The following is a 21,371-nucleotide window of genomic DNA, read 5'->3' on the forward strand; positions in this document are numbered from 1 at the left end:
ATAGCCTCACTCAAGCTTCGGGGCTTTCAACCTCATGAATGAACCAGTTCATGGCGACTTTAAGAAGTGCACGTTTTAGAATTTTCGATCGACACAATCGTAGCGCTGACGACACCATAGGCTTCATGGTAACACTAACGTGTTCCCTGTGGAAGCATGTTCCGAAGTGGCGATTCCTGTGCGTGGTGAACAACCGGCGAGTCACCAGGGAGTTGCGGTATGTTTGAAACTTCAGCAAGGGGCAGGGAGCTGGCGTCACTGCAATAAACATTTTTCTCCCACCTTTGAATTCTAGCCCGACATGTCGCTTGCGCACTGCAGGAATTAAGCCACGGACAGCCGAGCAGGAATAACAGTTGCCGTCGCCCGTCAGTGGGCCGTGACATGCGTCCCAGTGAATGTTTTAATTAGAAGGAATTAGTCTATTTTTGTTAATCTTACCATTGCTCATCGAAAGAAAATATTTCGTCTACTTATACAGAAATATTGACTGATGGCCGACACTGGTTTTACTAACTGATGGTAATATGGCCAGAAGTGCGGTGATTCCCCCAAAATGATGCTAATACTTGGCCTAACTAGCATGATGTGAGCACCGAGGTCTGTGTTAATGAAAAATCAAGGAGTTGACAATATGTAGTTTCGGTGCCAGGTCCAGTGTTGCTCTATGTATCACGTGAGGCCTAGCACTGCAGGTAAATGTTATGTGGTCTCTGTAAATGTTAACAACGGTTCTAACCTCACACCTAACGAAATGCAACCAAGACACGGAAGCCTGTGAAGCTCTTGCCGTTTTTTACGGCAAAGCACACCATTCACCTGAACAAATGTCTAAATGTACACCGTTTAGACGAAGTACTCTCTTTACGATTCATTTGCAAGTCATATAGTTACGGCGTTTTGGAATGAATCAACGTAGCAACTGTTAGGCAGCAAACCATCGAGGCTTTATTGACCACAGGAATGCACGTAAATCAACGAACTAAACCGAGTGCCAGCGGCCGAAGGCAAGGCGTTAGCAGCATAGAAGGCCTTCTGGCGAATCCTGGCGTAGGTAAAAGCGGTAGAGACGCCGACACGGTGATCGAAAAAAAATAAAAAAATAAAGAGACAGCGTGGCGAAAACAGGTCGCGTGTCAGGTCTTGTTTCCAACAAGAACTCAGGAACCTGCGAGAACAACGAAATTGCCGAGGGTCTACCTCCTAGGATAGGTCAGTAGTAGGATAGGTCAGTAGTAGGAAAAGGAACGAGGGGAAGGTGTCTGGTACCTTGGGAGAACTAAGGAGGCTCGCGCTGGGAGCTACGTAGGCGTCCAAGCAATTGCAGGATGCTTCCATTACCGCTGTCTGTGGCCGAAGGGTCAGGAAGCGTAGTCATTGGCGCTGCCCGGGAGCATCGCGAGTTTCGACCGAACGGACCAAGGAAGAACAATGTTTACATTCCCGAAAAGGTAATCCCTCGCTGCTAAATGCAGTGCGGCTGCCCTATTGGTTAGCGCCGTAGCGACCTCCTACATTTCTCGGTTGCCGTGTGTTAGCTCTTCATTCGCCACTTATCTAAATGCTTAACTTATCTAAATTTTCTTAATGCGGTCAATATTAATTGTATTCTCATGTCTAGGAACCAACTTTGCTGGCTACATTAATCTGCTGAGTATGTCGTGATTCAGTGAAAGGCAATACAGCTGTCTTTGCGTCTGATAGAACCGTTCCTCTTCCTCTCAACAATTGGTTAATCATATTTATGCCGTCTTGCAATGTCATCTGAAGTAATTGAAAATTAGACCCAGGTGTTCAAGTACACGCATCATCTGCATACAGTGAAAATCTTAACTGTGATGGCAGTCTTCTTGCTAAATCAGCCATGACGCAGTTAAAAAGAAAAGGGCTGAGTACACATCCATGTGGTACTTCCTGTTCGAAAACATGCTCAGCACGTTTTCCTTCACCCATCTGAATGTATATTTTGCAACGTGATAAAAATTTAGAAATCCATCGCAAGGACCTGCCAGACATTCCGTGTTCTAACATACTTAGCAGAACATGAACGTAACTAACAGTGTCAAATGCCCTCTTGACGTCTCGGAATATTGCTATCGTCAAGTTTCCATATACACATTCTTGTTCCACACATGTTACTGTATCCAATATTGCATCCATTTGTTTTCTAAAACCTTCTAAGTACTTGGACAACACAATAATGACATTTAACAACCCTGCAGTGAGTGCTTTTTTGTTGCTTTGTGATCACAACATACTACCACTGGATAAGTTAAACAAATACTCCCTCGGCACTTCTATTTTACAAATTAGTCAATGGTAAACTCGTAATAACCCTGATTAACCCATATCAGTTCCACCATGTCGCTTGTACAGCATTTGCTTCCCAGAATAACTTTTTTGTTGCCTGAAGCAGGAAATAATATAGAAAAGTCACACTAATTTTACATCAACTTCACTATGGAATACCTTACCCACTACCCTAAAGAATATACTGTCACTAGTTAATATAAATTCGAATTTCACACGTTCTTTCAATATGTATAAAGATGACTTACTATATATTTTAGGTATCTCTTTCTTTTTTCTTTTCTTTCATGCTCATGTTTTAACCATGTATGCATACATTTTCTGTTTGCTGTAATAACAAGTCTTACTTTCTTGTAAGTATTAACAGGAGTTCTCACCCTCATAGTCTTTGACCATGAGACCTCCTTCTTTATATATTTCATAACTAAATGTACTTATATTATATGTAATAGGAATTGATTGTTTGATTGATTGATTGATCGATTGATTGGCTGATTGATTGAAAGTCGCGCATATAGTGACCCTATAGGAAGCGCATATTCAACTTACGCCATACTATGTTTTTGGAGTTCATGAAACTGGCAATATTTCAAAACCTCCAAGTATGAAGTTTACAGCGCTGGACCTAAGCAACAAAATATTGTCGCGGTTCACTGAGAATGGGAGTTTTAATTGCTAGATGTCGTGTCGCACTCTATCGGCACGCCCGAGAATGGGGCATGCAGAGGTGGTCGTTGACAGGGCTGGTCCTTTCAGGATACCGAATTCTTGGCTCAGACCTTGCAGGCGGCGGCTTGCCCGGCCCACAGGCGCCTCGATGTGTGGTTGCTCGAAGGAGTCCTGATCATCATGCGATGAGTGTAGTACCCCGTACCTCCACCAGTGTCGCGTTTCACTGAGAATGGGAGCTTTAATTGCGAGAAGTCGCCCTTTCGCACTCTTCGGGCACACCCGAGAACAGGGAATGCAGTCCTCTATAGAGCCTGCGCGCACTCTCAAGCAGATCGTCTTTGTCGTCACCATCGTGGATCGATACAGACAGGGGCGCAGTAAGTTGATGTAACAATTCTGTAAACTGTACCGAATGAATTACACATCTAAACTGGACAAAGTTGATGTATGTACACCTCTCTGAAATGTGGCGCTATCTTGTGAGGAGAACTTTTACAGTGCCCTCGGAGACACAGTGACAATTGCTAATTACGCTGTAACAATACCGTGAAACAAGCCAGCAATCTCACTTTAGAAAATTAGGTCAAGCTTGCGCCAATAAAGTTCATGTATACCAACTAAGACATAACCAATTAGGGATTGACGGTTCCAAACACAGAATTAAAACAGACACAACCCACACGTTATAAACATTCCCTAACACTCAACGAAGTCGCAGGTAATGCAGAACGTTGTAATGAATCATTTTCCCCTTTATTGACACCTGAAAGGAACCAGCCGGATCCTTCTTTTGCCAAAAGCAAAACATGAACTATTCTTTATCGTTAATTGCAAAAGAATTATGCTTTAAAATTACTACCTACCTGCGCTATTATTAGTTGTTCTGCAACTTATTGTATACATAATTTTTTACGTCTACTACTAGTACTTAAATGAACCTTACAAGTTATTCTCACTTTGTTTAATGTTAACTTTATTACCACGCGTCATTTTCGAAGTTAGACTTAGCATTCTACTTACCTATATCTGTTGCCTATCTATCTTATTGAATCGCATTTCTGCACATTCTTACGACATGTGTTAAGAATGCCTATGTTATGTTTGCGCGGATGTAACGCAAGTAATTTTTTTTTAATTTCTAGCCTCAGAACGCGCCTCGCATTGTATTGGGGTGCTATATGATGTGCTAGAGAGAAATAATATTTAATGACAGAAAGGTGGAGAGATCGCCCTGAGTGAAGTGCCTCTAGCCTGCTACTCCACGCTGGGGAAGAGGTTTTGGGGAATAACAGAGATAGGATGTGAAGAGGAAGGAGAGTGGTGGTATGGTGAATATGATGAGGGCTGCACAGCATACTGTTTCTGTGCAATGCGTGCGCGTCAATACAACGCGTCAGTTTTTGTTTCCTGTTATTTTCACCTGCTTGCCGAGCTGAGAGTTGCCGCCGTTCGCTTTGTGCCGCTGTTATTCTGATTTAGAACGCTAGTAGTGTCGCATAAATGTGGATACGTCGTATTAATCGCAACCTTCAGCAAGGTGATCGGCGGTTTTGTGCAAGCGCGTCGAGTGAGCGGTCTTCAAAGTCTCGTGATGCGTCACCGTGCAATATGTGGAAAGCTTTCTCGTGCTCTAATGTTCCACGGGCATTTCTGAAGTGTTGTTTGTCCAATAACCTTGGTGGACGTCATGGAGGACGACACCGTCCTCGCAGAGAGTGACAAAGGCCTACGGGCATCTTCGATTTTTTGCGTCGTTTCCGGTTTCTTTGCGGCATAACTTCTCGTTATAATCGTAATATATATATTGCTCTCGTAGAGAGCGGAAGTAACCTCGCGTTATATTCGTGGTCGCGTTATTTGCTTGCAAATAAAGTACATGCCCTTCCTGTTACGTTCTGCTATGGAGTCGACAGTATCAGTAAGGAAAAAAATAAAATCACGTGCGCTGTGAAGTCTCATATCAGCGTTGCCCGACTTAAATGATCTAACGGATGCAGTTATAGTACATAGTTATAGTTAGAGAAGTATAGTGGCTGTTGTCGGTGCGGAGTGACAGATTTGGAAACTTCGTGCTTCAATTTTATTTGACGTACCATTTTCGGGGAATTTCTGTAAAAGATCGTAATCTCCGAAACAAAATTCTACTTCTTAGAGTCACCAGAGTATCTCTTTCTTTCCGATGTAACAAAGTACATTATAACCGGTGCAGAGGTTGTTTCATAAAAGCATGTCTGCATTTTACATGCATTTGAGCAGGATAACAGAAGTTGGCATCGAGCTAAAGCTTCCTTTCAAAGGAAGATTTAGCTTCAGGCCAACTCCCACCATCCATTTCAAATACGTGTGATACAGCGTACTTGCAAAGTCTAGAGGAGAGCAACAGCAACATACAAGAAAAAGAAGAATGCAGCCTTCGAGGTTAGATGTTTCAGGGTGCCTTTGATTTGAACCTGGTTGAGAGAGCTAGCATGGCCATCGCCATAGCTACCCTCGAGCGCTACAGTGGAGTTTTGCTATTTGAAAGTGGCTTAATTAGACTTTCGTCCTAAGTGAACTGTCTGCATAGTTACCAAAAAGGGTTCACGTATCCTAAATGACACTTCAACATCCGACCTTTAGATAAGGCGAACCATCTTGGAATGCCCTGCGGGGATCTAGCAAACAGAAATGGAATCTTACACCTTTAGGTTTTCAGTACAGTGGCGTCGGTGCTGAAGGTAGTGAGGGAGTCGGTGCTGAAGGTAGTGATGGAAGTAGCTCCTCTAGCACGTCCGCGGAATTGGCCATGCTTGCAAAGACAGTTCCAGTATCTACAGTAGTGAATAAGCGATTACCGAACATCGCTTTTCCCATCGCCTTCTCTCGCCCAGGGCTTAAAAACACCTGCGGCGCCTCTGTTGCGCCGGTGATGGCCAGCGTTGCGTCCTCACCTCACCCCGTAGAGAACGTAGCCACCAGGAGTTATCCGGACTAACTCGTTCGGCGCCGTGACGTCGTGCACGGTGGCCCGCTTGGCGTTGGCGAAGTACAGGTCGGGCTTCCAGATGAGCGCCGTGATGGCCTCGCCGCTCAGCATCACCGTTTCGTTGATGCCGAACCGGAGCAGGCTCAGCCGGGGGTCGTACCACGACTGCTGCAGGTACACGTCGAGGTCGTAATCCTGCGAGAGGGACGTTTTGGTGAGTGCACCAGCACTTTAACTGATTAGAAGATAACTGACGGCTTGTGTGCATATAGCGCGCGCGTCGCCACATATGGATGTGCAAGCGTAGAGTTTCCCGGATTCGCAACAATATAGTCACTTGCACAAAAAGTGGTCGTATAAGAGCAGATGTTAGCCTATCATAAAGTTGGACATATGATTAACGAAGGCTGCGTACGACTCGCAGATAACATTTACGAACCGAACGTTTTGTGAATTGTGCCCCTGAAAATGTGCGAAAGGCAGCCACTTAGATTAGGTGCGGGCACAGAAAGTGCGAATGCTGGAAAAGTGAGAGGATAATCCCGTTCTTGGTAGCCCTCTGCTTGTTTAATTACTTATTAATATTCAAAATTCTGATTATATACTGCCATCGCTTACCGTCCCCTAAAAAGAACACCCACGTAAATGTTGCAGAAAAAAAAACGAAGTGAAAGCACGCTTCGGGCCGCCTTTCCGGTTCGTCCGCTGAATCGGCAAAATATGTACTTACTTTAAATGTCAGCCTTACATACACGCTTACTATATCCTGTGTATTCATCATGGCCGGCGCTACTGAAGCCTACAGACGATTCTTCGCTGCCACAGTGAAAAGTAGCGTCCAGTTAACTTATCAAGGCGCTCCGAGTTTCGTTTTCTACAAATGTCTTGGTGCCGAGGGACGCCAGGTGCTCTTTCTAGTGCCCGTCCTTCGAGTCGCCAAAGCCTCTTGAGACGCCGACACGCCTAAAACAACACCGTGTGCTCAAACAAGTAGGCGAAAGTTTTGGCTGACGAAAGAAACGTCTTGATGAGACAATTTTATAGACTTCCTGGCAGTTTAAGTACTTTCCCACAAGAAGGACGAGATGTTCCGTAAAATTGTGCATGCAAGGTTTTGTCCGACATTGCTGGCTTTATGATATGAACCATGCATGACAGATGTTGCCGGGCAAGCGAGGGGTGGGCGATAGAGTTTCGCATGCATGGCGAATTGCTCTTTAATGTGTGAACTTAGCACATAAGCCAGTGGCGCTAACAGCGGCAAAAATTATGAACGCGATGTCAGTGTCAGTCTCCTGGCTACACTGCAGTAACTTCTACCTCTGCCCGCGAAGATGACTGTGGCGCACTGCGAAGTGTACGCGCGCGCATTGCACAGAAACAGTATGCTGTGCAGCCCTCATCATATTCACCATACCGCCACCCTCCTTCCTCTTCACATCCTACTTCTGTTATTCCCCAAACCCCTTCCCCAGCGTTGAGTAGCAGGCTAGAGGCACTTAACTCAGGCCCACCTCTCCACGTTTCTGCCATTAAATATTATCGCTCTTTAGCGCATCATATTTTTTTACTGTACAATAAAAGTAAGACGATGGGGGAGTAGATGGGGGGGGGGGGAGGTGTTGATGGCTTGTTGGAAGAGCGGCAACTTACCATGCTTGCCGAATTGAGGGGTCCCATGTCATATACATCGAGGAAGACGGTTACTTCAGTTGGCAGTGCTAGAAGTGATGCAATGGAAAAAATATTTTTATTTATTGGGAATGCTACAAACCCTAGAAAACTAAATTAAAGTGACGAAGCTCATTACACGTAACTATAAAAAAAAAGAACATTGAGCCGATTTTGAATTCAGGCTTGCTGCTATTTGTTTGGCAGCTCAGCGCTATACGTCATCCTGTTCATTGGAAATTCAGTGTTCGGGAAGTATAAACTTCGCCTATATGGTGGCTGTGCGGAAGACTGGAACAATGCGTATTGATGGACTAGCTGGTTCTTCACGACTTAGCTAAAGCTGCACATTTGAAAACACGAGCACATAAAGGTAACGCCACATACACAGCGCTGAAATAAAGCACTCGCTGTCCTTGGTGCGGAGGCCGGCCAACTCTCGCCCACATTACGTGGGACTGCCAGAACAGGCCACCCAAAATTAATACACCAAAAATAGCCGGCAAACTTTCCGGAAGGGAGCAGTGGGAGACTTGGTTCGCCAGCGAGGATCGGGAGATGCAACTAGCGCTCCTCGACCAAGCACGGCGGACCGCTAAAGCCAGTGGGGCCCTGGACTAGGGGCTCCACCCACTCGCTTTCTGCATTTTTTTTCTTTTAAATAAACGTTTTGATATATATATATATATATATATATATATATATATATATATATATATATATATATATATATATATTATTACTGATACGCAAGCATAGATTAAGCGCATGGCAAACACATGCGCTGTGAGGGCTGCTATGTCCACTATGCTTCTCAGGCTTTGTTATATTCTTAATACAGCAGGTCCACCCAGCGCATGCCTTAGTCATATTTTTAGTAAGTGTTTTTGAGTAATAATCCAGTAGTCGCAACTCTTTTATTGGTGTGCGCCCTTGTTTTTCATGTGTCGTGCTTTAACTAAGTCGCAACAGCAAAAGAGTCTAGTTTAGGAATACCTAGCTGCAATAAATCTCTCTCCCTCTCTCTCTTTTGAATTTAGCATAGTATGATTGACAAATGAGCTTAGCTTCTGTACGGATGACAGGCCAACTTAAAACCCATTATAGTGACAGCCGCGATCGTCGTATACCGATGGATGCGGAATGCAAAAACGCTGGTGTGCCGGCATTTTGATGCACGTTTAAAAAAACCCAAGTGCTTGAATAGAATCCGGGGCCCTTTTTCACTGCGGCGTTCTTCGAATGTGCAGTTTCAGTACGATAAACCTGATGATTTCAAAGCATATTAAAGGGGCTGGTTTCTGGCTAACAGGAGTGCTGTACTAAACCATTCCACCTCGGGCACTCACGTGTTCCGAAGGTGGGCCAAGCGCGGCGGTCGTAGTGCTCGAGTATTTCGTCCAGAAATGGAAGTTCCGGGAAATCGCCCATCACCACGCGGCTCTCGTGCGCCTTGTGGTGATCGTGCTGCGGTTCCAACCAGTGTACGCGGTCCTGCGGAAAGCTGCAAAAAAAGTTTAAGTTGGGTATAGGGCTAGCAAGAAAAAAAGAATATATATACAGAGCTGTTTTTCGAGCTAAATGCCCGTCTCTTTACTCCGCAGGTACTTGCACTTCGTAGCCAAGTTGTCCACGGAAATGGCTGCTGAATCAAAGAATCAGGGACTGTAATCACAAAGCTTTTCGTTCCTGAGCACTGTTTGCCATTATCCGGTAGTCCTTGCAAAAAAATGTGTCGTACGTCTCGACTGGCTGCAATTTGCTCTTACAAACAGTTCTGATATAATAACGTTTGCGCAAATACGGGCCAAGATTCATTTTCAGCGCAACATTAAGAGTACTTGTGCTAATTTTTATGGCAAAGTAATGGAACAGCTCCGTGTAGTGCTAAGTATTAGCACTGGATGAATGGATGGATGTTATGAGCGTCCCCTTTGGAACGGGGTGGTGGGCTGCACCAGCAAGCTCTTCCTATTATAGTGCCTAATTTCCTACCTAGGGTAAACAATAAAAAAAAAAGAGAACACTAAAACTACCACACCCAAATTTTCTGATCCCCTATTTCGAACTGTGCTTTTGTACGTCTCCGTTTTTTGTCGTTTCCCTACTTTTCTTCCACCAATCTTCCAATCGCCTCTTACTTACCAGACACTTACCAGACACGCTGGCGCCACCGCTCGGATTTTATTCGAAGCCTTAGAGCGGTGATGAGCTCCCGACTTATACGGTTGCCTCAGCGTTCAGCGCTTTTAGGAATGACGTAGTAGTTCTGCGGAAACCGGCAAGGTGGAGAGAAGTAATGAATAAAGGGAGAATCAGGTGGGTGGATGTCTGATTTTCCCTTTACTCATCGCTTTTAGGAATGGTCATTAACGACCGAAAGGCGAAAAGCAGCCGCATGTTCCGCAGCGCAGAACCAGTGGAATATCGGTGAAGATAAGCCTGCACCATTTTCCAAAGGTTAAGAAATGGCAGAAGTTGTGGGAGATAAAGCTGGGGAATGGCAAAAAATGAAGCAAGGACTTGGTCGTGTGTAGCGAGTATTTCAACAAAAGACTCCTTCTGGGGCTGTTTTAGTTACTCTGTCGAATGCTGCATCGAATTTAGTGTTTCTATTTGGCTTATTTTCTTTACACGTTTATTGGAATGCACTGTTGAAAAGGAGTTCAGGAGGAGCCGGTGAATCCGGCTGAATCGGAGGGCTGTTTCTTCAGAAATATACGATTTAGGCGAAATAATTTTGTTCAATATTGTGACGCTATAGTGTATGCTTTTCGCAATGTAGCCCTATGGCAGGTGACAAGACTATCACACACATAGACGGTCGAGACAGCCCACGCTGGCACAGCTCACCGTCACGTGCTTCTTCTTATTTGGCACTGTTAAACTGGACCCGTATTCGCAAAAATGTACAGTGCTCAGCCATCTGCTCTGAGCATCACGTTTCAATCGCTGAGAACTATACTTACATTACAATTGTTAGCCTACCAGAAGATGCCAGCTGGTCGTGATCTCGAACCTATTATTAGCAAAGGCCGCTGTGCAACGTGGAACAGTAGTTACGAACGAAAATATTTGTTACATCTTCCCACGTTTCCTCGTGGTTTTAAGATATTCGAAAAGCATCGCATATCTAAAATGACGCCACGAAACATATCTATCCTTGCGAATGCATGTGATGTTCATTTTAAGTAGAAGCATGACTGCCAGCGCTAACTCCCTTTAGACCTGCGCGGTACCGTACTGAGCTTTCGACTAGCTGCTGAATGCGTACTCGAACATAACAGATAGTATAAAATACGACAAAAAATACATTATGGCATTTTACGTGCCAAAACCACGATCTCATTATGAGGCACGCGATATAGTGGGGGACTCCGGATTAATTTGGACCACCTGGGGTTCTTTAACATGTACGTAACTCTAAGTACATAAAGTACGACAAAAATGTACTTAATTTTTCGTGACACCGTTTCCATCGCAAACTTCTACAGCGCTTGTTATTTGCAAGCTAAGGGACTAAACACTGACTATACCGTGCTCGTGGTGTCCTTAATTTGGCGACATGTAACGTAGCTGGTGTTAACGTGGTCTCACGTTTGACGCTGAGTTTCTCTAGAAAGGCCACGGAACGTGCGGAGTGACACTAAAGGCTCGTAAGCCACCTGCTTCTCGAGATCCGCGTGTTTCCTTGACTACTCCATCACCTCTATCCCCGCCATGTTGGCCATCACCTCTACAGGTTCTGGAAAGGGCTAATCACAGACGCGGTAGGTCGACTGCATGCCAATCGTTAGTTATGCTAAGTGGTCTACATAGGAAAGGCCAATGTCAAAGGCCACTGTTTATTCAGGTACAAGTGTAAGTAATGTGTACGTTCTCATTCCATTCTAATATTTACTAGCTGACATAGGTAAGATTTAAGCCCACAGAAGCAACTGTCGCAGGGATATAATGACGCATAGCTGCTTTATACGAGAAGCTACTGAAGTACTAACTCACCTTATTGGCGATATCGCCCATGCCTCGTTGACGCATTGCCAGATGAAAACGAAAGCGGCGAGGGGCATCAACAACGCCTCAAGCCGGCATCGGCACAAGCGCATCACTAACGTTCGCAGAGTCCTTCGGGATACTTCTGGCGTCAGCGGCTTAAAAACAAGTGCGCGGGATAAATTGATGGACGCCTCCTGCTTTTGTTCGTACGCCCTTGGATGTTCGCGCTAGGTAATGAATAAAATAAAATGCATATGCGCTTGCAGTAGCCGTATAGTCGGTCATGCTATATGCCATTCATCTCCGCGAGCGCTTGTTATGCTTGGGCTAATGGAGCGAGATTATGCGGTCAATCGTCGTCGTCCTTACCGTGTCGTCGGATGTCCACACATGCGTGATTCAATTGCAAATTATGTATTTACCGAGGTGCGACTATTCACAGTTTCGAAGAGGAAACGTACAATCATTGCTGTAAGATTGATACATGACTGAAAGAAAAATTATATTGTAACAATTGTCAAACGTTCGTTTCTCTTCAGCTGTTAGGGACCACAATCACTGCACCAATCAGATGAATCAAAGTAACTGTGATTATTTTGAATGATTGGACCACAGGAGGGCCTCGTTTGCTATACGCAGATGCACCATAGAGTTCCTTATAAAGTACGAGCAGGTGGTGCAGACAATTCTTGCTCAACAATCTTCAATCATTCAAATACGGATGTATTGCTTTAAGACAGCCAACGAATATGTTGTCTAAATTTAGGAAGAATAATTTTTGCGTTTGCAGGAGCACTCCAAGACGTTAAAGGCCAACTCTTACTGTTTTCTGAAGGAACTAGACAACTCGCGATATGTGGTTTCCAGGGTCCCAAAACAGCGGCGAAAGACGCCACTTTAAGAATTCACTGGAAATAGGGGGCACGCTAACTACAATACATTTAAATTGTTGAATTGGGGCCGTAATTAGGAAGGTTACAAATAATTATTGAACTGTCGCTTTTTTTGTTTTTTCATGCGCGACAACGAGGAATGCACTTTGCTTTTCCGGTGTCATCATTGAACTGCGCAAGCCACGTTGTTTATATTCAAGGAGACTATCGGAAAGGTGTTGGATAAACTGTGCGGCAAAATTTTAAGTGTTTGAATTAATTACGCCTTCTGCAATAAACTAAGTATTCAAATGCTCCGGAGGTTTATAAGTACTTTTTACGACCAGCGCACTAGTTTACGAGCTGCCTTGGCGTAACAACAAATGTCAGCAAAACCAAGTTATGCGAATTTATAGAGGGAATGCCATCGCAAATTGTTAAGTTAAACGCGTGTGCATCAATTGCTGCCTTTGTGAAAATATCTTTCAGCAAATGCTCGAAACTGTCACGCTGTCGTTTTCAGCTACGTTTCCCTTGTCTCCCGATAGACTTCTGCATTAAAACAATATCATAACATGTTGTAGAAATCCGGAAAATGTTACCCGCAATGCGTCCCGAAATTTTAGCTGTCCTGCCTGTAGTATAGAAGCGTTGCAAATAATTACTGAACCCTCGTTTTTTTTTGTCTTGTTGGGTTTTGCCATGCCTGATACAAGGAATGCACTTTGATAATCTGGCGTCATCAATGAACTGTAAGCGTCATGTTGTTTATATTCGGTGAAACTAAGGGTAAGGTGTTGAGTAATGCGTACGGCAAAATTTAAAGAGCTTGGCTTGATTACATCTTTTGCAACAAAAAATTCCAACAAAACCAAGTTCAGCGAGTTTAGAGAGTACGCTATAGATAGCTCGTGGGCCATGTTAAACGCATGGACATCAATTACAGCATTTGTAAGAAAGTTGCTTTAGAAAGTGCTTGAATGTGACACGCTACTGTTTTCAGCTGTGTTTCCCTATGAGCCAACAGGTCCTTGCGTTAAAAAAAAAAAACTCGATTTTATAGAAATTCGAGGCATGTTAATTGCAATGGTAAACAATATCTTCATGTGCCTGCTTATTTAATAGCGCTAAAAGTAATTTTTGCGCCTAGTTCTTTCGTTTTATATTTTTCAAGCTTGACAGCACATTTACCTGGTGTTCTCGGCGAAATAAACAAAGTAGCTTTTTTATGTTCGGGGACAGTACAAGGGGCCGCTAATGGGTGACGTGTAGGAAAAGTTGAAAGTTAATGGGTTAAATTCTGCCTTGGCAATAAATTACGTATGCAAATGTTTTCCAGTGTTATGAAGGGGTCTAACGAGAGGCGCATAATTTAGTGTGTTGACCTGACAGAACTACATATACCACCGAGATTAAATTTAGCTAAATTCGGCTGAAGGCTATCGGAAACCTCTGTGCGAAATTAAACAGTTGTGAATAAACTACGTCTTTTGTAAAAAAAATATTTTTCAAGCATGTTAAAAAGTGTCTAATGGCCACTATCATCTATGCTTTCAAATGTGTCGACGTACCTGTAGATAACAGCATGCATGTCGCAAGAAGGGGGCCCACATTAAGTGCAAATTGGGACAACGTGTTTGGCTTCATGGCCTAATTAAAAGCGTCGCAAACAATTGCTGAACACTCCATTTTTTTTCCCTTATTTTCACGCGATCATTCGACGTTATTAGTTGGTTTTTCTGGTGTCCTCGGGGAGCACTAACAAGGTTTGTATTACTCATATTTGTCGAAAATAAGGAACAAGCACGAATCATGTGGACTAATTACTCCATTTGCCGCAAATTACGCGTGCAATTGATACGGAACTTCATAAGTGTAATGTTTCACGAACAACGCCGATCACGGACAGGTCGATGGCCTTGGGAGAACTGCGAACGCATGCGAGATCAAACTTAGCGAATATCGGAGGGGTGAGGGGGAGGGCAGGGCAAACTATGATCAGTGAATGTTCTGGAGAAATAAATTGTTTGTGCAGGACTACTGCATTTGAAAAATTCTTTAACAAGTCCTGGAAAGCGTTCTATGCGGGCAAGGTTTCGAAAGGAGCAGTCACATACGGTTAACGTTTTCGCCTATGAGATTTAATTCCAGGCAAGTAAAACAATAGTTGCCACTGCTCGAAATAAACAGCTTCACTGGAAATTCGTGATTCTGCTAGGTCGTACTGGTCTGCTTTAATTTCTTTTGCCAATGTCGCTGTGCTTAAACGGCTTCAAAACGGTGTTTGGTGTTGTGGTGTTACACTTAGCTTGTTTGGCGAACACAGCCTTCTACATACGTCTGGTCACGTGCTCTTCCATTGTTTCAGTACTGTCAGTATATTGGGCCGCCAGATACATACATCACTTTGCAGTTGTTTGTCACTTACAAACTACTCATTTGACCGGGTGTGTTTTTGTGAACGGCAAGTAATGTAACTAAACCCTTTCTTTGGCAAACGGACTCCGTGCAAACTTTACATTTCATTTCGCTGAAAAAAATGAGAAACTATCTCGTATTTTATCCTACTTGGAAATTTTGCTACCCGAACGTCCCTAGTACTTACTTATCGCTGTATATAAGGCACTGCACTGTGTATTATTGAATGGACGCAGTGTATTGTAATTTATCTTATTCCTTCTGCTGGAATGAGCGCACGTTATTGCGGATGCGAGAACACTGCAACAGGGAGCTGGAGCATGCAATTACTCCTTTACGATTAACTAGCCAGCACTTAAATATTTTGCTGTTAAAGCTTACAACAGAAGTAGGCCTAGCCTCAGAAGGGTATGGCAACATTTGCTACGCCAGAGCACACTATCGTGGTCGTCTGAAGAGCTGTTGCGCACAAAATGACAACATTGCACTGATCATGATTGGTTGCCGCAAGCGACCAATGGAACTGCGTCATAGAGAAGTTACCGTTATGCGAGTTGAGGATAAACGCTTCAGTGAACTTACTGATGTAATGAGAAATGAGACTAGTAAGCGTATAATTAAACAAATAAAGTAGTCGGTGAACGAGAGGCGCGGAGTATAATGCTAGGCTTTTAATTAGTGGCTACAACGTGAGAAAATGTCATAATTACGATAAGTGGGTTCATGTAGTTACCCGGTGTATTTGCGCTATTCATGGTATTTCATACTTAGACCCATTATCGAAACGGAATTCCTTGACGGGGAATGCAGGAATCAATAGAAGTAAAAAAGTTCACCGAAAATTTTCTTTAGTCCTGGCACATCAGTGGGGTGCAGGGGGATCGTGGTGTGTGACGCGACCATCTTCGTGGAGTGGCGGTGACGTCACGTCCGCTGCTCGCCTACCAGGCTGTTTACCCGTGACGACACTAATACGCGATTGAAGGCTGGCAGCTCCCCGGTCGGGTAGACCCGGGTAGACCATCCCTTTCTTTCTTTCTTTCTTTCTTTCTTTCTTTCTTTCTTTCTTTCTTTCTTTCTTTCTTTCTTTCTTTCTTTCTTTCTTTCTTTCTTTCTTTCTTTCTTTCTTTCTTTCTTTCTTTCTTTCTTTCTTTCTTTCTTTCTTTCTTTCTTTCTTTCTTTCTTTCTTTCTTTCTTTCTTTCTTTCTTTCTTTCTTTCTTTCTTTCAAATCTTTGGTAAGCAGAGTACAGACGCACCTGCCCATTCTTGCCACTGTTTGCTGCGTTGCACTCAACTAGAATAGTTGCAGGAGTTCGTTACCAAGAGACGTCCACCCAGCTCAAAAGCATTCAGGCTTTTCATTACGCCGTGAAGTACACGTATTATCCATACGGCTTGAGGCACCTGGACGAGCGTAAGGTTCCTGACGATGTTTTCGGCTGCCAACCCCCGTAGAGGCTGGAGAATAGCCGAGTTTTCAATAAAGAAACTTTGTACCTGCAAGGTAACTGGCCCGCTGGTACCTTGCACGATTTCCTGTTGACAAGTCAAGGAAGCGAAACCTGATCCTGAGCGCGAAATATCCAAAATCCAAAAAATGGGGAAAAGAAATCCGAGAAGTTCCTGCACAAAGACGGCAACCGAGCATATCCTTTTTCTTTCTTTCTTTTTCTCTCTCTCTCTCTGGGCAAATGGGAGGCGAAAGCGCAAGAAAGTGGAGGCAAGCCCATGCAATTATCGGATGCATTAGCGGAAAGGCCCAGAAAAAGTGGCCAAAGCAATGCCATGGCTCACCTTACCGCAGTGGAAAAAAATAGAAGAAGAAGAATATTTGGCAGATTGACTGGCAGAAAGCCTAAAGAACTGATCTCGCCCGCCCTTTCAATCGCAGAAGTTCACGAAGAAACAAGTGAAATTTGTTTAATGAGCGGTGGAGAAAGTTCAATGATATTTGAAGAAATTGAGTTCAATAAAAAAGAAAAACGAAGCACACATGCGCTAACACATAAACGAGCGCATGTGCCCGCACATGTGCGTATAAACGAGCGCAACGAGCGCTAACACATAAACATCAAATACTGCAAAATGTGGAAAACCGTTTATACACGGTAGGCTTATTTCTGGACCTGCGTAAGGCTTTTGACAGAGTAAATCATGTTATACTTCTGTGCAAGCTTTATGACTACGGTATACGTGGTACAGCATTAGATTTATTGAGAAGTACGTTACTTAACGGATCGTTACCAGTTTGTTTCATATAATCAGGCCACTTCCTCACTTCTCAATATACAGACTGGCGTGCCACATTTCTTCCTCACCTAATATCATCATGTACGCAGACGATACTAATCTTTTCTTTGCGAATTCTTCCTTGCAGTGCATACAAAAAGAAATAAACTTACTTGGTCCTATATTATTTACTCTTTATATAAATGACCCTCCTAACATTTCTTCCTCACCGAATATCATCATGTACGCAGACGATAATCTTTTCTTTGCAAATTCTTCCTTGCAATGCATACAAAAAGAAATAAATGATTATTTAAATTTATTATCTGAATGGCTGTACATCAACAAACTACAAATGAATGTCAACAAAACCAGATATATCATATTTAGACTGATAAACAAGCCATTGCCTGTTAATATAACTGTTCTATTTCAAGCAAGGATGCTAGAACAAGTAACAACTCAAAAGTTTTGGGGGTATGGTTCCAAGAAAACCTCTCCTCGGGCAATCATGTCAACAAGCTTAGCAATGATCTTAGCAAAGTAGCAGGCTGTATGTATAAAATAGGTGATCTAATACATTTATGGCTAAAGAAAGCAATATACTACGCCCTTTTTTACTCGAAGCTAACTTATTGTGTCTTGATTTAGGGAACAACTACAACAAAAAACTATGATAAGTTATTAACCTTGCAAAAACGAGTAGTCCGAATTTTAGAAAACTACCATGGTAGGCCGCGTGACTTACCCACACACAATCTCTTCGGCAAACATTTACTGATCCGAGCAAATCAAGTATTTTATTATAGATTACTCTTACATATAAAAAAAAACACAGGCTCCATGTTGTCAGCATACCCACTTCTCGTCGATATCCATTACGTTATCAAATTAAGAAAATACCATTCACGCGTACTAACTACGGACGTCAGGATATAAACTATCAAATACCAAGGCTACTAAACATTGTTGAGCAAAAAAAAATGATTTCTGTGCCCCTAATTTTAAGCTATGTATAAAAAACCTTCTCATACACAATCAAATTTTTACACATCAATTGCTCTCGCACTAAAAATTTTTTTATGCACTATATATGTAATCCTTAATCGGCGCTGTAATGTGATTGCACAAACAAAAATTGAAGCATAAACGTTTTTTTCACATAGTCATAGTATAATGTACACATTATCTTGTTTATTTGTATTTTCTACATCGTACTTGCTTGTTTATTGTTATATTTGCTTTTTTCATACATTGGATTATCATGTAAGGCGAACGCACGTAGGAGCAAGAGCCCCTGTGAGGCCAAATGGCCTTTAGCTCTTGTTTCCTCTTTCTGTAATGAAGAAAGGAAATAAACTTCAAACTTCAAACTTAAAACGTCTGGTTCTGAGCTGTCTTTGTTTAGAACACATGTAGCCTCACACGCAGAGCAATTCAGGTGCTTAATTCCGCTCGCATAACGGGTGCCGGGGAATTGAGAGGGTGGCCAGCGGAGGCGCCCAGCCATGAGAAGCATTTGTTCAACCTCATCACTTAAAAGGTGGCGTCTCTCAGCATCCTTGCGGCAACATTGTTTTGGATGCATCCCATCGACACTGAGAACTTGCATCCTGTGCCTGGATTATTCTCTCTTTGTCTGGCGTTTCGAATATAGAAAACGCAACTTAGAGATTGTCTTGCTTTGAATTTTATTCTCGCTGGGTTGCGCTCAACGGGAGAGTTACAAGAAATCTGGCGCGCAATTAACAAGATTTGTCTTCGCATGGCAGTCTTCCTTAAACGTTCCCAAATCGACAGTGTTTATTTGCATATTCCGTTTTTTCCTGATGCATCAACAGAATCTCAAGAACGACGACACAACTTAGGCAAGCTCCAGTTCGCCATAGGCGCTGATGTACTCCTGGCTGGAATACAGGGACCAGTAGGCAGTGTTGAAGACGAGGAAGACGAACGGGAAGGCGGCCCGGGCGAATCGGTCGATGCTCTGCGCTCTTTTGAGGTTCCGGTGCAATTCGTCGTACTCCTTGCTGTCGTAGCTCTCTGGGTCCTCAGCCAACTCTTTCTTTCTTGTTACGAGCTGGGAAAACAAGCGTAATTCGAGAAACTGAATAACGTTCAACAGGTAAGAAGCATCGTTTAGCGTTAAGTCACACTAATACGATACAAGGCAGTGGTGGGGTTGCTATGCCGCATGACACAAAGCGATTTAAACGAATATAACCTTCAAAACATCAAAGTGTCAAAAGGCGGGTTCCCCAGATTACTGCTTGAGGCAAAATGGGAAATTAAATTTTGGTACGACTGGCGTCTGAGGGAGGTAAAGGTCGGGAACAGCGCAGCAATGTTTGAAATTTCATTTGAGTCAATGGCTCAAGGAGAAGCATGAAATAATACTGGAAGAAAGGCGATGAAAATTGACTTTGGCGGCAAGCGAAAGCTGACTGCATCTTAGAAAAGATGTGTAGGCAGTCCAAATACAACGAGACACCGAAAGGGTGAGGTGACGCGCAGGAATGTTTTGTGTCAACTATTTGTTTTAGGAAAATGCGTAGGAATAAATTCATGACAAACGCATGAGCTAAGACCATGCGGAAAGTCAGAGACCGTTCTGATGACTGCTGTAGGGGCAGCAGCAGTCCTTGTGATATGGTAATAGCATAGTTAGCAGCAGTAGTAGTTGTAGTAGCAGCAGTAGTGAAGTAGCCGTTGTGGTGGCTGTAGCAGAAACTGGAACAATTGTACTAGTTGTGGTGGCGAACGTATGATTGTAGTGGTAGGAACAGTAGAAGTAGTGGTAGTAACAATATGTAAAGTAGCACATAACAATAGGCAGCAATAATTTAGTAATAATAGTGCTAGTGGTAATATATTAGCAGGTGTTGTTAGCAAGTGAGCAGCATTTAATTCGATAGTAGTAGTAGCTACCATGTGGTATTAGTAGAAGCTAGTGAGTGAACTGAGAGAACTACGCAGACGTTTTCTTCGCCATCTCATTACGGCCATTGTTACAAGTTCCTTACGACAAATGCAGCGTCGTCGACCATTCTGTACAGCTTGGGCCGCTGCTTGATGCGCCCCATGTAGTTCACCACGGAGAAGATGAGCAGTGATCCGAACACTGCGCATATGCAGCCTCCCATCCACACGTCCAGGGCTTTCATGTACGACACCGGGGGCAGCTCCGAGCGCACGCCCCTGTTCACTGCGTAAGCACGGATGCCAGTGTCATTGCCCCGAAGGCGTGTCATACATAACATAACGCAAGGACGCCATGAATGAAATCACCGAGCGTTGAGGCACGACTGTTCAAGCTGAAGTCAAATAGTATGAAAAAAAAAGCATTTACGCGACTAGGGGATAACGGAGTCTTCACTAAGTAATTACGATTGCGCTTCCCCAAAACTATAACTTTCTCTCTTAAAAAACTGAGGATTGACCAGCAATAGCTAGATAAACATTATGTTCAGCAAAATTCCCAGTATTACGTCAAGTATTACGGCAATATTACGTGAAATTGACGCTTGAAGCGGCGCTAAAGATTTCTGCATTGTCTTCTTCCTGTTCGAAGATGAGCTTTGCAAGCAGTTCAACAGATAAATCTAGTAGTACGTGATTAAGTATGTGACCGAGCAGAGGAGAATCTTGTAGTCTAAACGCGAGCTGCAGACTGGGCCCTCCATTGATGGAACCAGATATGGTATTTGGGGCCAGCTCGATTCTGCGGAAAGACATGCAGTGCAGAGACCCTGGAACTGAAAGGCTTTTATTCATACTCTCCGGAGGGTCCTCTTGCCTCTTTTTACAGAGGAGCTGTATATGGCTAAGGTACTATAGAGGAGGAAGATGAGAAAGAAAATCATTTATTTAATAAAGAAAGGACAGGAAGGTGTCTCTCTGCTTGTGCGGGGAGGCGCCCTCAGTGCGAGAAGGCGCCCTCAGTGCCGCAAATGTACCATAAGATTTTCGTGTGTGCACAAAAAGACAATCTTTGTCAACGGCTCATACCCCTGCAAGCACTCATACCACCATAAGCAAGAAAAAAACGCAATGAATCATAGTCCCGTAAGGCAGAGGCCACACGCACTCAGCAAAGTGAAGCGAACAGTGCCTACATTCTTTCTAATCACGCATACAACATACGAAACAGCATGCCGAAAACTGCATCATCAATGGCACATACCACTGTAAGCAAGCAAAAATGCAATGGCTCATAGCCCCTTAAGATTCATGGCTA

At 43.5% G+C, this 21,371-nt stretch overlaps 2 protein-coding genes and 1 long non-coding RNA gene across 4 annotated transcripts in view; 1 reads left to right on the forward strand and 2 right to left on the reverse strand.

The window, feature by feature from the left end:
* LOC135916437 (glycine receptor subunit beta-type 4-like) overlaps positions 1-11,713 on the reverse strand; it is a 28,610-nt gene extending 16,897 nt beyond the window's left edge. The window contains exons 1-4 of the mRNA XM_065449790.1: positions 11,621-11,713; positions 8,968-9,122; positions 7,601-7,668; positions 5,913-6,142 (exon numbers count right to left, since the gene is read on the reverse strand). Coding sequence (XP_065305862.1) covers positions 5,913-6,142; positions 7,601-7,668; positions 8,968-9,122; positions 11,621-11,688 — 521 coding nt within the window. The 5' untranslated portion in view covers positions 11,689-11,713. The remainder of the gene's footprint in view (positions 1-5,912; positions 6,143-7,600; positions 7,669-8,967; positions 9,123-11,620) is intronic.
* The window catches only part of LOC139059162 (uncharacterized), a 477,146-nt gene that overhangs the window by 73,618 nt on the left and 382,157 nt on the right, over positions 1-21,371 (forward strand). The gene's annotated exons all lie outside the window — the stretch shown is intronic.
* Positions 18,992-21,371, reverse strand: part of LOC135916463 (glycine receptor subunit alpha-2-like) — a 31,326-nt gene continuing 28,946 nt past the window's right edge. Inside the window, exons 8-9 of the mRNA XM_065449831.2 lie at positions 20,158-20,339; positions 18,992-19,214 (exon numbers count right to left, since the gene is read on the reverse strand). Of these exons, the coding sequence (XP_065305903.2) occupies positions 18,999-19,214; positions 20,158-20,339 (398 nt within the window). The 3' untranslated portion in view covers positions 18,992-18,998. The remainder of the gene's footprint in view (positions 19,215-20,157; positions 20,340-21,371) is intronic.

Source organism: Dermacentor albipictus, chromosome 4 (genome assembly GCF_038994185.2).
Source record: "Dermacentor albipictus isolate Rhodes 1998 colony chromosome 4, USDA_Dalb.pri_finalv2, whole genome shotgun sequence".
Taxonomy (NCBI): Eukaryota; Metazoa; Arthropoda; class Arachnida; order Ixodida; family Ixodidae; genus Dermacentor; species Dermacentor albipictus.